Source organism: Dipodomys spectabilis, unplaced genomic scaffold (assembly GCF_019054845.1).
Source record: "Dipodomys spectabilis isolate Male_0828 unplaced genomic scaffold, ASM1905484v1 ptg000124l, whole genome shotgun sequence".
Classification (NCBI taxonomy): Eukaryota; Metazoa; Chordata; class Mammalia; order Rodentia; family Heteromyidae; genus Dipodomys; species Dipodomys spectabilis.
Genome location: NW_024870801.1, coordinates 714,250 through 732,605, shown reverse-complemented (window position 1 = coordinate 732,605; position 18,356 = coordinate 714,250). Strand labels below are relative to the sequence as shown.

At 49.5% G+C, this 18,356-nt stretch overlaps 2 protein-coding genes across 2 annotated transcripts; both read right to left on the bottom strand.

Annotated features, from left to right (window-relative positions):
• Nucleotides 1-6,057: 6,057 nt before the first annotated feature.
• On the bottom strand, nucleotides 6,058-7,005 carry LOC122115677 (olfactory receptor 12-like). The gene has a single exon (XM_042689080.1). The coding sequence runs from the start codon at nucleotides 7,003-7,005 to the stop codon at nucleotides 6,058-6,060; it is 948 nt and encodes a 315-aa protein (XP_042545014.1).
• A 7,783-nt stretch (nucleotides 7,006-14,788) lies between these two features.
• Nucleotides 14,789-15,739, bottom strand: LOC122115676 (olfactory receptor 12-like). The gene has a single exon (XM_042689079.1). It carries the CDS (start codon nucleotides 15,737-15,739, stop codon nucleotides 14,789-14,791), a length of 951 nt encoding a protein of 316 aa, XP_042545013.1.
• Nucleotides 15,740-18,356: the final 2,617 nt, after the last annotated feature.

Here is an 18,356-nt window from a genome sequence, read left to right as displayed (position 1 = left end):
CCAGAGTTGCACCAGTGAGCTCAGCCTCCAGGGATGAGGGAAAAGCAAGCCTCCAAGTAGTGCTACCTGGCACCTGAGATCAGACTGGAAGACCCCAATCTCAGAGTTCTGCCCCTGAACTCAGCCACCTGGATTGGGTGAAAGGCAGGGCTTTGAACCCTGCTCTTGACCTCAGTGGGGGTCCTAACCACAAGAAAGTTCTTGACAGGTCCCTTAATGGCAAGACAGCCATGGCAGGTCTCTAATGCTTGTGTTGGCCTCCAAGCCTTGGAAAGGTCCGGGTGAGACCTCTAACACCAGCCAGTGGACCCAGAGAGGGACCTCCACAAGCCCACCTGTGAATCTCTACCTGGGATGCTACCAGCACCCTGCTAGGGGCTCTACACAGCTTTCCACAAGAGGGACACTGCTGGCTGCCCACCGCACAGGGGCAGTGCCTGCCCACGCCTGAGTTTTCTCCCCTAAGCAGGACAGCACTGGCCTCCAAAGTGCTATGGTGAGGCATAGGAATCCAGTTAGACTCAAAAGCCTGCTGCTCCTAGCATAGGGGGTTATACCCAGACCAAACAGCCTCAAAAGCCAATAGGGCCTCCATATGTGAAATGCCCCCTCCCATAGCATGAGGGGTCTGTGCCTAGCTGACTCCCAAACCCATCCATGCCTTACCTTGTGGGATGTCCTCACCCACAGCACTGAGGGTTCTACTCTGACCTGGGCTCAGAAGCCTGCCTAAACATCCCCGTGCAGGACACCAGTGACAGCAGTACCAGGGTGCACTTCTAACCAGCACAAAAGGCTTCTCTGTGTCCCCGTGTACACCTTTGGATACACCAGGAGTGGAGACAGCACTCAGCGGGACCCCAAATCCTGCCCATGGCTCTTGAGGGGATCCTAACTGCACTGTGCTCACAAGGAAGCCAGGAAGCCACAGCCCCTTACCACTGAGCCTAATACCTAGTCTAATGACCTCTACAAACCCTGAACCAAATACATAAGTTCCAGCGAGAGTCCACAAAATTCATGAGGAATCAAGGCGTTTTTCAGTCTCAAAAGCCAACAACTCAGAAGGATTCTGGTGAGAATGAAAAAGAGATGGAGAAAAAAAGAACCACTAAGCAATGACAAGAACTAGCCAATGAAAGAAATGGGCAGATCTAAAACCAAATAGAATTCAAGGAAGAAATGACCAAGAAAATATAAGGCACGGATAAGAAGACAGAAACATTATACCTCAGTGCAGGAAATGAAAAATGAAATTAACACCCTGCGGACTGACATTAACAAAGAGCTAGGAGACATTCAGGGCTCTCCCTATTGCAAAGCACAGTTGAAAGCAGAGGCAACAGAACAAGTGAAGCAGAAAATAGGACATCAGGAACTGAAGATAAAGCAGAGGAATTCAAACAAAAAATCAAAGGCATGGAAAAGCACTCAGAACAGAAAAAGGGACATTTGGTCCAAAGATCAAATCTACACACAGTTGGGATAGACAAGGGAGAAGAATTTAAAAACTAGGCATTGAAAACCTATTTAACAAAATTAACAGTAAACGTCCCCAATCTCAAGAGAGAGAATATCACCCACAAAACAGAGGCATATAATTCTCCTAGAAGATAGAATCTGAGAAGAAATACTTCTAGACATATCATAGTGAGAACTTTGGACTTAAAAAACAAGGAATTAGTTGTAAATGCAGCAAAATCAAAGAGAGAACTTCATTACAATGGAGAGAACATTAGAATTACTGCAGACTTTTTCACACAGTTACTGCAAGGAGAGCCAGTCATGGAATAATACATGCTATGAATGACAAGTTCCAGCCCAAACTTGTGTACTAGGAGATTCACAATTGATGGTGAAACTAAAAGCTTTCATGACCAAGAAAAACTAACCCATGAACACTAAGCCAGAACTACGAATGATACTAAAGGGAAGTATACTGTCTGAAGAAGACGAAGTCAAGGAAATAAGGCATGTTGCAACTAAAGCTGCTAGAAAAACAGGAACAAACCATACCCCAAACTACTAGACAGAGACAATAAAGATAAACAATACCCCAAACTACTAGACAGAGACAATAAAGATTAGGAAAAAAATCAGTTAAACAGAGACCAAAAAATCTGTACACAAAAATCAACAAAACAAAAAGCTGGTTCTTGGAAAAAATATCAACAAAATTGACAGACCACTGGCTAAATTGATGACGAGAAGAAAAGAGACCCGACTCAATAAAATCAGAGAAGCCAAAAGAAACATTGCAACAAATATCTAAGATATCCTAAAGATTATGAAGGACGACTTTCAAAACCTATACTCAAATAACGTGGAAAATCTGGTAGAAATGAATGAATTCCCAGAGGCATACAAACTGAACCAAGAAGATATAAACCACTTGAACAGGCTCATAACGTGCGATGAGATTGAAGCAGTCGTCCAACAAGGAAAAGACCAGGACCCAATGTATTCACAGCTGAATACTGTAAGACTTTTATAGTGGAACTTACACTGGTACTCCTCAAACTTTCCTATGAAACAGAAAAAAAAGGATCAATCCCAGACTCATGAAGCCTTTTCCCAAATCAATGAATAAAGACAACTGTAGACCAATCTCTCAGATGTACACAGATGCAAAGCTCTTCAATAAAATACTAGTCAACAGAATTCAGTAATTTACTCAAAAAATTCATACATTTTGACCAAGCACAGTTTATCTCAGAGGTGTGAGGCAGGTTTAACATATAACATAAAGCAATAAATGTAATGCATCACATTGACAGAACTAAAGACAACCATATGATCATCTCAGTAGATGCAGAAAAAGCCTTTGACAAAATACAACATCATCCATCTTAAAAGCCCTGGAGAAGCGAGGAATAGGAGGGGCAAACCTCAAAATAATACAGGCTATATAGGGCAGACCAACAGCCAACGTCACAGTCATGCACGGGTTAAATTCCACTGAGGGCGGCGGGCACAGGAAAATGACCTGCCCCACATGCTGCCACATGGCTACCCTCCCTGGAGTGGATCAGACCACTTTGGTAGAATTTTACTCAAAGGTCCAGCCTGTGGGTCAAGAGCTGGACCAAGCCCAGAATGTTCCAGAGGGGGACAGTGAAGTACCTGCAGGTTGTATACTTTGCCATTTGAACAGCCACTTGCTGGTCCCCAGGGGCCATGAGATGTGTTCAAACTCTCATGGTGATGTTTTCCCAGAGTCAGTGAGCCTTAAATCTCATTCCCATTTGTCTCAGTGTCAAAACTTGCAGGAAAAAGAGCTCACAGAATAAATGGTGTCAGTAGTTGTGGATGTAGCCAGTTGGCGTGAGGGGTGAGGTGGTTCTATTTTCTCCAAGAACAAAGTCAGGGCAGTTAGACAGCTCAGGTGAAAGTCAGCTGCTTTCGCCCTGGCCTTAAAAATAGGAGGAGAAGCGAAGTGTCAGCAAACGAAGAGTCCTTGAACAAAGACTCATCAATCTCCTCCCAAGCCTGGCTCACCACATATGTCTTGCTGCTTTTCCGTCTGCCAGCCCTCTCCTGGTACAGAGACTCACCTGGAAACTGCTAGTGAAGAGCACTGGCCACGCTGGCAGCCAGATGGGCACTGCCTGCCTCTCATCAGCTGAGTACGTTCACAGGCTCTCCAGCCCCCACCCTGGGCCAGACCAAGTGCCTGCCAGCCCGAAGAGAGCTTGCCAGCCTGGGGTGTGTGAGCAGGCTACTGTACCCAGTGCAGGCTAGCCAGGGGCCAAGCACACACCACCCACCAGGCAAGAGCAAGCCACTGCGGGGCCAAGACCCCAGCAGCCCAGGTCCACAGCCCCTCACTCTGTGGGAAGTAGATGCCAGCCCAGGGCTGAGAAGGTGCCAACCTGGGATATGAACAGGGACAATCTCCCCATCACCATGGGGGAGCCCACCCCTTCCGAGGCCCCACCTCTCCCAGTCCAGGCCTTGGGTGGGGTAACCTCCCATTGAAGCATACTGGGAACCTGTGCCCTCCCCTACAAGGCTCAAATGAGATCTAGGTGCTGGACACTGCTCCCTGGCCCTCTGGAAATAGATGCCAGTCCAGGACTCCAGTCAGAACAAGCCCCAAACCACAACTAGCGGGAATATGCCTACCCCAGACACAGACTGCTGTGCCCATAGTGGGAACATACCATCAGGCCTAAGCCTAGGCCAGAAAACCAGACATCCTCACACATCACAGAACCCCAACAACTGACCACCCAAAGATGAAGATTGCCAAATGCGAAGAAAATCTAACAACCATCCATCCAGTGACTCACACTCCACCACCATACACCACCACAACCTGAATGATCCTGACAATGCCCAAACCCAAATGCGTAAATCACAATAAAAGATTATAAAACTGATGAGCAATCAAGACAACAAACCAAATCCAAAAGCCAACAACCATCCAGGGAAGGTCCCTAGTGAGAGTGAAGGAGAAGAGATGGAGGACAAAAGAACCAGCAAAGAAATGAGAGAATTGGCTAATGAATAAAAGGGGATATCCAAAACAAACACAGGGTTGCAAGGAGGAAATGACAGAGAACATACAGGTCACTGAAAAAGGCATGGAGAGAAAAATGGAAAAGCTACACACCTCATTAAAAGACAAAACACCATGAGAACTGACCTCAACAAAGAACTTAATTTCCCTATTGCAAATTACAGTAGAATGTCTAAGCAGCAGAATAAGTGAAATGGAAAACAGTATCAGGAGTTGAGGCCCAAACAGGAATTAGAACAAAAAAATCAAAGGCATGGAAAAATCACTCAGAACACAGCAAAGGGAAATCTAAGAATTGGGAGACTCAGCCAAAAGATCACATCATAATTGGGATTGACGCGAGGCAACAATTCAGAACTGAAGGCATTGAAAATGTATTCAATAAAATAACAGAAAACTTCCCCAAACTTGAAAGGAAAATCTCACCCACCTGACAGAGGCATACAGAACTCCCAGTAAACAAGATCTAAGAAGAAATACTTCTAGACACATCATGGTGAAAATATTGGGCCTAGAAAACAGGTAAGTAATTTTGAATATAGCAAAATCAAATGAGCTGTATTACAATGGAAAGAAGATCAGAATCACTGCAGAGCTCTCCACAGAAACTCTCAAAACAAGAAGATCCTGGAATGGTACAATCCAAGCCCTGAAGAACAACTGTCAACCCAAACTGGAGTACTCAGTGAAGCTCTCATTTACATTTGAAGGTGAAACTGAAACCTTCCATGACAAACAAAAATTAAAGGAATTCATGAACATTAAAGCAGCATTACAAAGAATACTAAAGGGAAGCATGCAATCTGAAGAAAACAAAGTCAAGGAAACATACAAAATCACTAGAAGACTAGTTTATTAAGCACCAGATAGAAAGAACATAAAGGAAAACAAGAAAATGACAGGAAACATGACACATCTCTGCATAATAACCTTAAATATTAATGGACTCAATTACCAATCAAAAGAAATAGAGTAGCAGATTGGGTAAAAAAACCAAGATTCATCCATTTGTTTTCTCTAAGAGACATCTCAGGCTAAGATAAAAACAAATTCTGAGTGAAGGAAGGGAAAAAGGGCTTTCATGTAAATGCATCCTACAAGAAGGCAGGAATAGCCATATTGATATCTGATAAAATAGATTTTTCATTAGAATCAGCATGAAGAGACAAGGAATGTCATTACATAGTAATAAAGGGAATGATCCATGAAAAGGAAATCACAGTGGTCAATACTTATGCACCAAACAATACAGCACCTAAATATGTTAAACAAATACTCTCAGATTTGCAGAACAGAATAGACCCCTAGCACAGTAATACTGGGAGATTTTAATACCCCGTATCACCACAGGACAGGGCAACCAAACAAAAGATAAGCAAAGAAGCCTCAGATTAAATGACAGCATAATTCAAATGGACTCAACAGACATCTCCCGAGTATTCCACCCAACACTGACCAATTCACGTTCTTCTCAGCCATGTTATCTCTGTGCCAGCCTCCTCCATCAGGCCGTGTGTCTGTCCCAGCCTCCTCCATCAGTCTGTGTGCCTCTGTCCCAGCCTCCGCAGGGCATCCTTCACGTCCTTGTTCCGCAGGCTGTAGATGAGCGGGTTGAGCATCGGGATGACCAGGGTATAGAAGATGGAGACCACCTTGCCCTGCTCCATGGATGCCACTGCCCCTGGCTGGGCGTACATGACAAAAAGAGTTCCATAAAAGAGGGACACGGCTGTTAAGTGGGAGCCGCAGGTGGAGAAGACCTTGTGCCTACTTGAGCCCGAGCGCATCCTGAGGATGGTCACCGTGATGTAGCCGTAGGAGACCAGGACGGCTAAGGTGGTGCTCACGATGATGAAGCCACAGAGGCCGAAGAGAAGCAGCTCATTGAGCGCCGTGCTGGCGCAGGAGAGCTGGAGCAGGGGCGGCACATCGCAGAAGAAGTGGTCGATGTGGTTGGACCTGCAGAAGGGCAGGCGGAAGGTGAGGCTGGTCTGCACCATGGAGTTGAGGCAGCCCGCACAGTAGGCACCCAGCACCAGGCGGGCACAGGTGGCTGGGCCCATGGCCACAGGGTACTGCAGGGGGCTGCAGATGGCCATGAAGCGGTCATAGGCCATCACAGCCAAGAGGAAAGCCTCTGTAGTTGCCAAGAGTGAGAAAAAGAAGAACTGCGTGGCGCAGCCGGCGAAGCTGATGGCCTTGGAGGAGGAGAAGAAGTTGGCGATGGCGTTGGGGGCGATGGCGGAGGAGTAGCAGAGGTCGAGGAAGGACAGGTTCTTGAGGAAGAAGTACATGGGGGAGTGCAGGCGGGCGTCCAGGGTGATGAGCACGATCATGGTGAGGTTGCCCAGCACGGTCACCAGGTACAGGGCCAGGAAGACGGCGAAGAGCAGGGCCTGGGTCTCCAGCCCGCCCCGGAAGCCCTCCAGCACGAAGGCCCACACGGGCGCTGCAGAGAGGTTTCCATTCCCGTGGGCTGGCATGGCGCTGGGCAGGGGCGGCTGGAGAGGAGGGGGTAGGAGGGGAGGGCCGCAGGCCCACGGTCACGGGTCACATGTGGCACAGAGATGATGCACACTCTGCCCACTTACGGAGGTCACCTCTCACCCACCCCCTCCAGCAGAGTCCACACTGACCCGAGCAGAGGCCACAGGTGTCCGTCCCTGTCTTTGTTGAGCTTGCCCTGTTCAGGACGGGGGGCAAAGCATTTGTCCCTGTGCTTCTGTCAGTGTTGGACCCTCCCACCTCCTGGCCTACCTCTGCCCTGCTCTCCTCTCAAGAAGCTCCCAAGGTCCTGCACCATCAGCACCTCCTGGCTTGGTCTGGCTCGGTCACCAGCCCAAGGCTGGTCAAAGACCGCTTACTCCCAGGCCTCGGTTCAGGCGAGTTAGTGCTGCTGGGCTCGGCCCCTCTCAGGGCCCAGCCCTCCCTCTGCTCGCATGGGGTCTGTCTGTGTCCCTCGCAGGATGAGAACGCCACACAGGCACCTGTGCCATGGGTGGTTCACTACGTCCGGCTCCCGGCCTCTGTGTGGATGTCAGGGCCCCCACCGATGGCTGGATGTTGGCAGGGGTAAGGAGAAGACGGTGTTAGTCTTCGGAGCAGACTTGTGGCGAGGCGCCCAGGCCTCTAGTCCACTCTCTACCAGCTCTGTCCCTGTGCCTCCCAGGGCTTGGAGGACTTAAAAGCTTTCGCTGTTTCCCATTTGGCCATCGGATGTGTCCATCACCCAGCTTCCTCTGGCCAGCTCTCCTCTCTCTCCTCCCCATCTGTGTCACAGCAAACCCACCGTGAAGTCCCCGACTTGGACTGGCTGAAACCCTGGGGGTCACTAGGAAGCTGTGGGGTTGGGGAGCCTGTCTGGGAGGGCGGCGGCGGTGTGCACTCTGGGGGCCTTGGGGGGGCCCTGGCTGGGCGCCCAGGTGTCGCACCCTGTATACCTCCACTCTCCCCTCGACATAGGGGGCTGATGTCGGCTGATGCTTGAGGAGCCCAGGCCTCCCGCCACGCACTGAGCTGCGTGCCCACATGGTGGCGCTGTGTTTGCGCGATTGGCCTCCATCTCAAAAGGCCACGGAAGGTTGCAGTACTGACCAGAGACCACGTGGATGTCTGCTGCTTGCTGAAGACACCGGACACCTCAGACATCAGTGGAACAAGCGGCTGGCTCTGCTTAGGCAGATCCCTACTGAGGGAAGCATGGTGGCTGTGCCCCTTGGGGGATGTGGCTCCTGTGCCCCACTGCGGTCTGAGCAGGAGCATGCCGCCACCCACCAGCTCCTCACATCAGCCGCGCGCAGCCCAGAGTCACCGCTTCATTTGGAAAGGGCCTCCCTATTGGTTTCTGCCAGGGGTCCAGGCTGGGCTGAGGCTAGGGCTGGCCAGAACAGGAGAAAGTCAGCACGTCACATGCTAGGGCAAGTCCTGAGTGCTTCTCGATACACAGCCCTGCCGCCCTCACCTACCTGGTCTTCCTCTATCCCCGGCTGCCCTGACTGGTCACGCAAGGCCCTTACCTTTCCCAGCGGTCAAGGCCATGTAGACAGCACGTGCTGTCCCAGGGACTCTGTGCTGCTGAGTTGGGGGGCGGTGAAGTTGCCGGGGTGGATGTGGAGAGCTCCTTCCCCCTCTGCGGATTAGGGCCGAGGCCGGGGTGAGCGGCTGTGGTGTGGGAGACGCTGGAGGACAGCTTCTGCCCGCAGTGGCTGCTGGGTATTTGTGAGTAGGGCAGGTGCTGGCTGTCTTCCCGCCCTGCCAGCGGGGCAGTGTGTGGATGTTCCTGCCCTGGGCCCGGCACAGGAAGCTTCCCTGCCCCTGGCAGGGCTGGGGCTTGTGACCAATTAGGGAGGTGCGGGGCCTCCCGCTCCCTGGGCTTCAGATTCAGTGCCATGGCCAAGTTTGCCTTCATCCCCACCTCTCCTCACGGGTTGGCAGGAGGCCCGCGTTCATTAGGGACCCCTGAGGGGACAATCAGGAGATCCTCATTAGAGCAGTGGTCCCTTTGGGACGGGGTGCACTCCTGGGCACAACCCTGCCCTCCCGCACATGCTGGCGTAAAGCTTTCCTGTGGGGGGCAGCAGAGTGACCGCTCTCCCCAGGTCGCCCGAAGACCTGCTCCGTGTAGCCTGCTGTGGGCACATCCTTAGCGTAGCCTCTGTCAGCGCACCTCCCGTTGGGGCAGTCTGTTGGTGTAGCCTCCTGTTAGGAGTCCTCCTGCCAGTCAGAGTATCCCCTGCTTTGTGTGGCCTCCACCAGACTGTGTGACCAGCAGATGGACCTGCGCAGCACACCAACTCCACCCAAAGCCCACTGTTCCCACGCGGGCTACCCACCGTGGCAGTGTCATGCATGGAAGGATCCTTTCAATGCAGATGGCTTCAGTGTTCTAGAATCCTCCCTCCCTATCTGGGCACCCTGGTCATCAGCCCTCTGAGTTGCATTTTCCAGAATGCCAGCCAGCGGGGCTGTTCGGTGTGCGACCTCGGGCCTCCAGCTTCTCTCACACACAGACATGATGTAACTTTCCTCCACGCTGGTCTGCAGTCTGAGTGGACCACAAAGCATGTGCCCATACATCACCTGAGGGCCAGGGTGGCTGCTTCCAACACACAGCGACATCCAAGGAGCTACTGTCAGTATCAACTTGTGAGCTGTGGATAGGTAAACTATTTAATTTAGTATAGTGAAATCTGGAAAGCGTGGTCGCATGCTGGGAATGTGCTCGATTTGGGAAGTACTGGCCTGGCCACCTGACAAGGTCACTTTTGAGTTGGCTTCATCACTCATGTCCACACAAACAAGCATGATGAGCTGTCTTGCTTCGTGCCTCAGATGGCCTTTTCTCGACACCATTATTCCTGTAAATGAAAGAGGAATAAGTACTGTTGCATTGTACTTTACAAAGTAAATATTGCTCTAACCAAAACCAGAAAAGTAATCATAGAAAATTATGTATATACACACTATATATTACACATGTATGATACATATTATATAATACATAGTGTATAATATACATGTTTATATATACATGAAACAGCACATCAAATCCGTCAATGTAAAAATAATTATACATTATGACTAACTGGAATTAATTCTAAGGTTACTAGGAAAAATTCAACACAGAAAAATCAATGTATTGGACCTTGAAAAGTCAATAATCATATCATTAATATTAGATGGGGCTATTTCCCGAACTCAACTCTCTGTTACATAATAAAATATCTTGGCAAATCAGGCACAGAGGAGACACTTTACTGATCTGATAAAAAAAAAAAAAAAGCACCTACACCAAACATGCAACCAGCATCACAGTTAATGAGGAAGACTGAATATCTTCTCTCTAAAGCCAGAAACAATCTGCTCTCCTCAATCTTGACAGCACTGGAATCTGTAGCCATTGCAATACATTAAGAAAATAAATTTAGCATACATTTTAGAAAGAAAGAAAATAACTCCCTGTGCAGAAAGATGATTGTCCACAAAGAGAACCCTCTGTACCCCCAGATACTTTACAAAATCAGTAAGTTCTCAAGATACAAGATTATAAAGCCAACACAAAAACCAGTTTCATTCCTGTATGTTGTAGCTCATGCACAGACCACATGAATATATGCATAGAATACATGCTTGCATGTATAGCTTGCAGTGTACAGAATACATGAATGCATTCATAGAATACTGTGTCGATTTATACACAGAGTTCTATTTTAATAATATTATTTTACTGATTGTGAAATGTACTTTAGTTTTGAGCAATTTTATGGTGGTGATTGTGAAATTTAGTCAGGTTAGTCAGTTTTTTCCTTTGATAGGAATTGGCTGAAGTCTGCATTATTGGCATTATTGGGATTGTTTTCTATAGATATATGTGTATGAATGTATGTAAAGCCAAGATCTTCACTTTTGCCTTCTCTCATCCTGAGTCTAGGAAGGTGGAGGCCATATCTGCAGACCTCAGTCCTGAGAGTAGACTTACCAGAGCAGCAGAGGGAGCTCCTACCCCTGAATATACCCACACCATCGGCCTCAGAACTCCACCCAGTCTTTTGATGACAGAAGTACATTCTTTGTGGGGTCAAGGCCACTCACAGCCAAGTTTGTTCCCATCGACACAGGGCACACTCAACAAGTGTGCAATGTGGGCTGAAGGATTGTTCTACACAGTCTCATTGGCAGTGTCGGAATGTGGGCTACAGGAGACAAATGTGGCGCAGGAGACCTCATGATCTGCGAGGAGCCACCAAGAGATGACGGTGATGCTGAGGCTCTGCCTCTCCGTGGCTGGTGGTGTGTTAATTCTATAGTATTAGTATTGTGTTGTGAACTTTTGCAAAAGATGGTCTATGAAGCCAGATATCTTCTGTCCTTGAGGAAACGGTTTGAACAGTATGCTGTGATGGACATGTGTGTTTACGTTACATCTATCAGCAGACACAGGAATGGATAAGACAAAAGTGAGGGGTATGAAGACACTGTGTTTGTGGTTAGTGGAGTAGAACCAGCATTTGGGTAAGATTGATGAAAATACTATGTTGCTTCAACAATAAGCAATGTGGTATAACACACAAGGAAAAGGAAAACAAACTGATCATCTTCATTAATAAAAGCATTTCACAAAATTCAACAGCTAGGCTCTGGTGGCTCATGCTTGTAATCTTACAACTCAGGATGCTGACCCTGATGGTTGCAGTTCAAAGCCAACCTGGGCAGGGAAGTCCATGAGACTCTCATCTCCAATTAACCACCAAAAAGCAAGAAGTGAAGCTGTGGCTTAGGAGGTGAGTGCTAGCCTTGATCTCAAAATGTCAGGGATAGCACTGAGGCCTTGTGTTCAAACCCCAGGACCAGAAATAATGAACATTCAACATACTATGAATAAAAGGAAGTCACTACAACCTAATAAAAACCACAGGAGAAACCTGTGTAAGGAGGGACTAACCACTTCTCCTCAACATCAGAGACAAGGCAGTGAGGCTTCATTTCTATTTTACTAGTGCCAGAAGTCCCAACAAGAATAATTGGACAAAGGGATTGATGCATCCAAATGGAAAGGAAGAAGCACAACTATCCTTTGTTTCAGAAATGATCTTACATGTAGCAGATTCCACAAAAACTAGCAACACAAATATCCACATTCAGCAAATAATAGGTACAACAACATACAAAAACCCATTACACTGTTATACATCAATAATGAACAACACAAAAATTATTAGGAAATAAATTCCTAGTCCAGTCAACTTAAAAGAATAAATCACTTTATAACACTCTTGTTCTGCAAGAAGAAGTGCTTGCACACTAAGAGCTGCAAAACATTTCTGTGAGAAATGGAAGATCTAAATAACTGAAATATGTGTGTATGTGTTCTTGGATCAGAAGACTTAGTATCATTTCAGAAGTCAATATTAGCCAGAATATCTCTCAGACTCAATGCAATCTCATGATATCCTTTTGTAAGAACAAATAAACAAGAAAGCTCTACCCTAAAATTTATATTACATTTCAAAGAACCTCAGCCATCAAATCTTGAAAAGGAAGAAGAAAGGAAGAATAAAATGGAAGTCTCACAGGTAACGATTCTAGATCACATTGGAAAGGTATAGCAGTCAAAGCACTGTGGTACTGGCATTAAGAGCGACATGTAGTTCAATGAAAGAGAGAGTCAGTGCCGAGAGAGAGCAGAAATCTCTCTGTGTAGAGTCGGTGGATTTTGACAAGGGGGCTACCTGGGGAAGAGCAATTCTTCAACAGGTGGTGCTGAGCAAACTGAATAATCTGAGTACAAGTAAATGTGGTTAGGACTTTTGGACACTATGCAAAAAAAATTATTCCAAATTGACTTGAACTCTTAAGCTAACTAAACCTGCAACTGTGAAATTTCTGAGAAAAGCTTTGGGGAAAGCTTCATTACAGCATTTGGCAAAAATTTGGGGATAGGACATCAAAAAGCATAGATAAAAAATGAATAGAAACAATTCAAAGTGTTAACTTAGACTCAAAACCTATGGGACAAGAAAGGAGAAATAAGCCATGCAGCTCATCCTGTGGAGGGGAGGAAATCCTCACATGTTTGGTATGGGGTTACTATGCAGATTATATCAGCATTTCTTACCAAAGAGCAAGCAAGGAAACAATCAGACAAAACCAACAACCCAAATAAAAATACATGTGAAGGAGTTGATAAAAGACTTCTCTGAGTGATCCACAACTGGTCAACAAACATGAGAAATAGGTTCAACACCATGAATTGGTTGTGAAATCCTTAGGGGAATGCAGCTCCCACCCCGCTGGGAATCCATTCCTCTCCATCACAAATACAACGACAAGGACGGCATAGCCTGCGTCGGGAGGCGCTGGGACATGTGGCCGTAGGGCTCTGTTGGTGGGACGGTAGGTACTTAGTGTGGCCACCGTGAACATTTTCATGTGATCACCTGGGCATACATGCCAAAGTGTTGGGAATATGATTTTGTCTGAAAAGATTTTTTTAGTGTAGCCTTGAGATGGGACATAGGGCTTTGCTCACCAAGGCCACGGCCCCACAGGCCCATCCAGGAGTAGGGGTTTTGAAGAGCCTGAAGTGTGGGTCACGGGGGAGGAGGGGTGTGGGTGTGTGGGTCTTGGGGTTTGCTGGGTTTTAAATGCCCTTTCTTCTAGAGTATTGAAGAGTTTCTGTTCCATCGATTCCTGATACATCAGGATTGATTCTTTAACATGAGAAGGACGAGCTGATTCTGGTTTGTACTGTTCATTCTACAGAATTAAGTTAATGATAAAAGTTTGGAATTTATCTTGTATACGACTTTGGGTCAACAGTAACATACCCCTCTATCAAACCACCCATGGAATGACAGAAAACTGTAGTTGAAGAAGTGCACAGAGAGAGAGAGAGAGAGAGAGAGAGAGAGAGGGAGAGGGGGAGGGGGAGGGGGAGGGGGAGGGGGAGGGGGAGGGGGAGGGGGAGGGAGAGGGAGAGGGAGAGGGAGAGGGAGGGAGGGAGGGAGATTTAAAGCACTAGTGAAAGTTTTAAATCTTGGCTGAGATCATTCACAGAAGCCAGGTGCATCTCTGCACACCTCCGTGAGCACAGAGATCCCTGGCCTAGGAGCCTCAGAAGTCCACAGCAAGCACACTGAGCTGCCCACTGGAGGGAGTCAGCACCACGGACAGCGGGAAGCCAAGGAAGCAGTGAACACAGGAGGAAGCGGTGCACCAACCCAGAGGACTCTGCCGTTGTAAGCATGGGCGGTGACCGCAGCCTCTCAGGCCCCTTTGTACTATGCTCAGGGGATAATTTCCCAACCATGTTGACGTTACACCCAGCAGTGCAGGAAAGGGGTATGGCCAAGGCTAATGCGTGGCCCTTGCTGGGAGATACGGCATTGGTTCCAAACTGACTCGAAAAGACTTAATTTTCTGCAGAGTGAAGAAATTTGAATTAACTCTTTCTTGACACCATTAGTTTTCTGGTGCCAAAAAACAAAAACAAAAACAAAAACCAATCGTTGTTCACATTAAGTAAATGCCTTCCTTCCCTTCCCCTGGCATGCTTGCATAAAGTACCAAATAGATGTAGCCAAGGATGGGTGATTGGATGGACGAAGACAAGAGAGTCAGAAACGATGCAAGAAGGCAAGATGGCAATTGATGAGAAAGCAATCAGGGAGGAAAGATGCAGCGACTATGGCCTTAAGAATAAACACTGTCTCTGTTGCAGTCCTTGGCTCCATATTCAGGATGCCATCTTTTGCGGGTCAGCCTCTGTCACGCGGCTGTGTGTCTGCGTCCCTGCCTCTTCAGAGCGTCCTTCACATCCCGATTCCGCAGACTGTAGATCAGGGGGTTGAGCATGGGGATGATGAGGGTGTAGAAGGTGGAGACCACCTTGCCCTGCTCTGTGGACCGCACGGCGCCTGGCTGGCCATACGTGGCAAAGCCAGTTCCATAAAACAGAGACACAGCTGCCAGGTGGGAGCCGCAGGTAGAGAAGGCCTTGTACCTCCCAGAGCCAGAGCGCATCCTGAGGATGGTCACTGTGATGTAGCCATAGGAGACCAGGATCACTAAAGTTGCTCCCAGGAGGATGAAGCCACAGATGGCAAACATGACCAGCTCATTGAGCGTCGTGCTGGCACACGCAAGCCTGAGCAGGGGTGGCACATCGCAGAAGAAGTGGTCGATGTGGTTGGACCTGCAGAAGGGCAGGTGGAAGGTGAGGCTGGTCTCTACCATGGAGTTGAGGCAGCCTCCAAAATAGGCACCCAGCACCAGGCGGGCACAGGTGGCTGGGCCCATGGCCACAGGGTACCGCAGGGGGCTGCAGATGGCCATGAAGCGGTCATAGGCCATCACAGCCAGCAGTAAAGCCTCAGTGGTTCCAAGTAAAGAGAAGAAAAACAACTGCGTGGCGCAGCCGGCGAAGCTGATGGCCTTGGAGGAGGAGAAGAAGTTGGCGATGGCGTTGGGGGCGATGGCGGAGGAGTAGCAGAGGTCGAGGAAGGACAGGTTCTTGAGGAAGAAGTACATGGGGGAGTGCAGGCGGGCGTCCAGGGTGATGAGCACAATCATGGTGAGGTTGCCCAGCACGGTCACCAGGTACAGGGCCAGGAAGACGGCGAAGAGCAGGGCCTGGGTCTCCAGCCCGCCCCGGAAGCCCTCCAGCACGAAGGCCCACACGGGCGCTGCGGAGAGGTTTCCATTCCCGTGGGCTGCCATGGCGCTGGGCAGGGACGGCTGGAGAGGACGGTGGAGGTAGATGGAGCAGGTCACGGTCTCGAGGGCACAGGGCCCTGGCATGGAGGGCCCTGCTCACATACTGCTCGCTGCCCGCAGGGCCCCAGGCTGCTGGTCGTCCATCCAGATGAGCTCTCTGTGGTCTTAGGGGCCACTTCCTGCAGTTACCTAATTCACGAGCGTGTGCCGAGTTGTCCTGTGAGGGGAACTGAGCTATGTTCTGGAACGCAATGAGGCGTCCAGTGCTGAGTGACTGTGGACAGCACATGAGGTCTCCATGCCTCCTCTAAGACCCTGTTCTCCCGTCCCCTGACTTCCGGTTGGTGCTCTGGATCCCTCTGTCTCCGGTGTCCTCTCCTGTCCTTCCCAAGCCAGCTCTACTCACAGACTTATGAAATGGCGGGAGGACACCCTGGCCGCCAGGTCCTGGGACCGGCAAGGACACCACATGCAGGCTGGACATGGAGCAGGCACGAGGCCTCCCCACCGAGCCCGCACCTCCTTCCTTCCCTGCAGTGGGAGGCCCCAGCCGGCTCCTCCCACTGGATCTGACCACAGAGATCTCCAACCAGCCACGCTCCCTGCTTCCGCGTAGATGACAGGGCTTCTTGCCAGTGTCCACTAGCTGGACAGATTTCAGGAAAGCAACAGTCCAGACCCAGGCTGAGGTTCAGCAGACGGAGCACACTGTCCCCGCCATCTCTGCTCCTGTTCTGCGAAACGTTTGGGGATTTAAAATTTTTATTTCCCATTTAAAAACCGGCCTCGGTGGCTGTCCTGTGCACCCGCCCCCCCCGTTCCAGAGCCTCTCCCTTCCCTGTCTTTTTCACTGCCAGAACACATAGCAATGTCTGCCCCGGGCTGCCCCTGCCGGCCTGGCCATGAGGAGGCAGGAGCCCAGTGCGGGGAGCCTGGCTGCAACAGTGGAGTCTGCTCTGAACATGCAGCCCTGACGCCCCTGGGCACTCGGTCTTCTATTCTGACACCCTTGAAGGAAACATACTAACCTCAGCTTCATCAGGCGATGGTCAGGACTGGCCCACAGCAGCCAGGCGATGGTCAGGACTGGCCCACGGCCACGCAGCCAGCGCTTGATGTCCCCGTCCTCGTGCAGCCGAGCCTGAGGTGCGCTGGACACTGAGGCGGGTGTGAGGACTCCTGTCCCCCCTGCAGGCCCTCTCTGGCTCCCGCGTGGTGGTGTGAGGAGGGCGGGCAGACCAGGCTCTCGGTGAGCATCTGAGTGGGCCGGCGGTCAGCGGACCCTGAGTGTTTGTCAAGAGAAGGTGTGTCTCTCGTCTCTCCTCTTCTGTTCTGTCAAGCAGGCAGCATGTGGATTTCCTGTAGTTAGGGTCACTCTGCTTAGGAGAATTCTCTGCACCTGACAGCTGGGACTCCTGGCCTCCAATGGCCAATTAGGAAGGCTCCCGGCCTCTGCATCCACTGGGACGTTTTCCTCTTTGGCTCTGGAAGCTGTGGTGCTGTGGCCAATCTCCTCGCCGCCATTCCCTCCCAGCGCTCAGACAGGAAGGCTGCATCCCACAGGAGACCCAGCCAGTGCTGCTCATTAGAGCAGTCCCCTGCTCTAGAGGTGGGGGCCGGAGTGACCTCCTGGTCCACCTGGCCTGGTTGGTGTGAGGTCGGGGGATCCCTTACCACGATCACTGCCCACAGGTCACCGAGGCTGCAGACCCTTGTTCTGGATGCCCCAATACATCATTAATTACCTTGCTTTCCTTGAGACAGTCTCACTATGCACCCGAGGCTGACCTTGAACTCACCAGTCCTGCCTCAGACCCCTGGGGGCTTTGAATGCAGTCTTGTGTCTCCATGTCCAGCTCCACTGAGTCCTTTGTGGCTGAAATGCCCACAATGTCTCCGCCCTTCACCTGGCAGTCCAGGCTTCTTTCTTGTACTGAGCTGGGACACACACAAGAATGGTGTGATTCTGCTGGCAGCCCTGCAGGTTAGAGTCCCGAGATGCACCAGAGAGTATTAACAGTCAGGAAACCTCATTTTGATGAACCTTTCTACTCTTCTCAGAAGCACAGTGTATTTTCTCCACATACATGGGGCAATGTGGACTCTGTTTCCTCCACCAAGGGTTATTCTCCATCCTTACATTGGTACCCATAGGCAAATGGTGTCTGGTTATAATGAACACATCTGTACCTCTTAGTGATGTGGTGCATCACAGTTATTGATATGACTATGCCAAGCCATCCTTGAATTCCAGGGGTAAAGCCCCCTGTGTAGTGTGTGATTCTTTCAGTGTACTGTTGAATTAGGCTTGCTTGCATTTTAACTATTTTTACATCCCTCTTCAGAGACATTGGCCTATATTTACCTTGTCCTATAGTCTTCATATACAATTTTGTTTTCTGGATAATTGAGGTCTTATAAAATAAAATATGGGCTGGGTGCTGGTGGCTCATGCCTGTAATCCTAGCTACTCAGGAGGCTGAGATCTGAGGATTGCGGTTCAAAGCCAGCCCAGGCAGGAAAGTGTGTAAGACTCTTATCCCCAATAAACCACTAGAAAACCAGAAGTAGGGCTGTGGCTCAAGTGGTCGAGTGTTCGCCTTGAGCTGAAGAGCGCAGG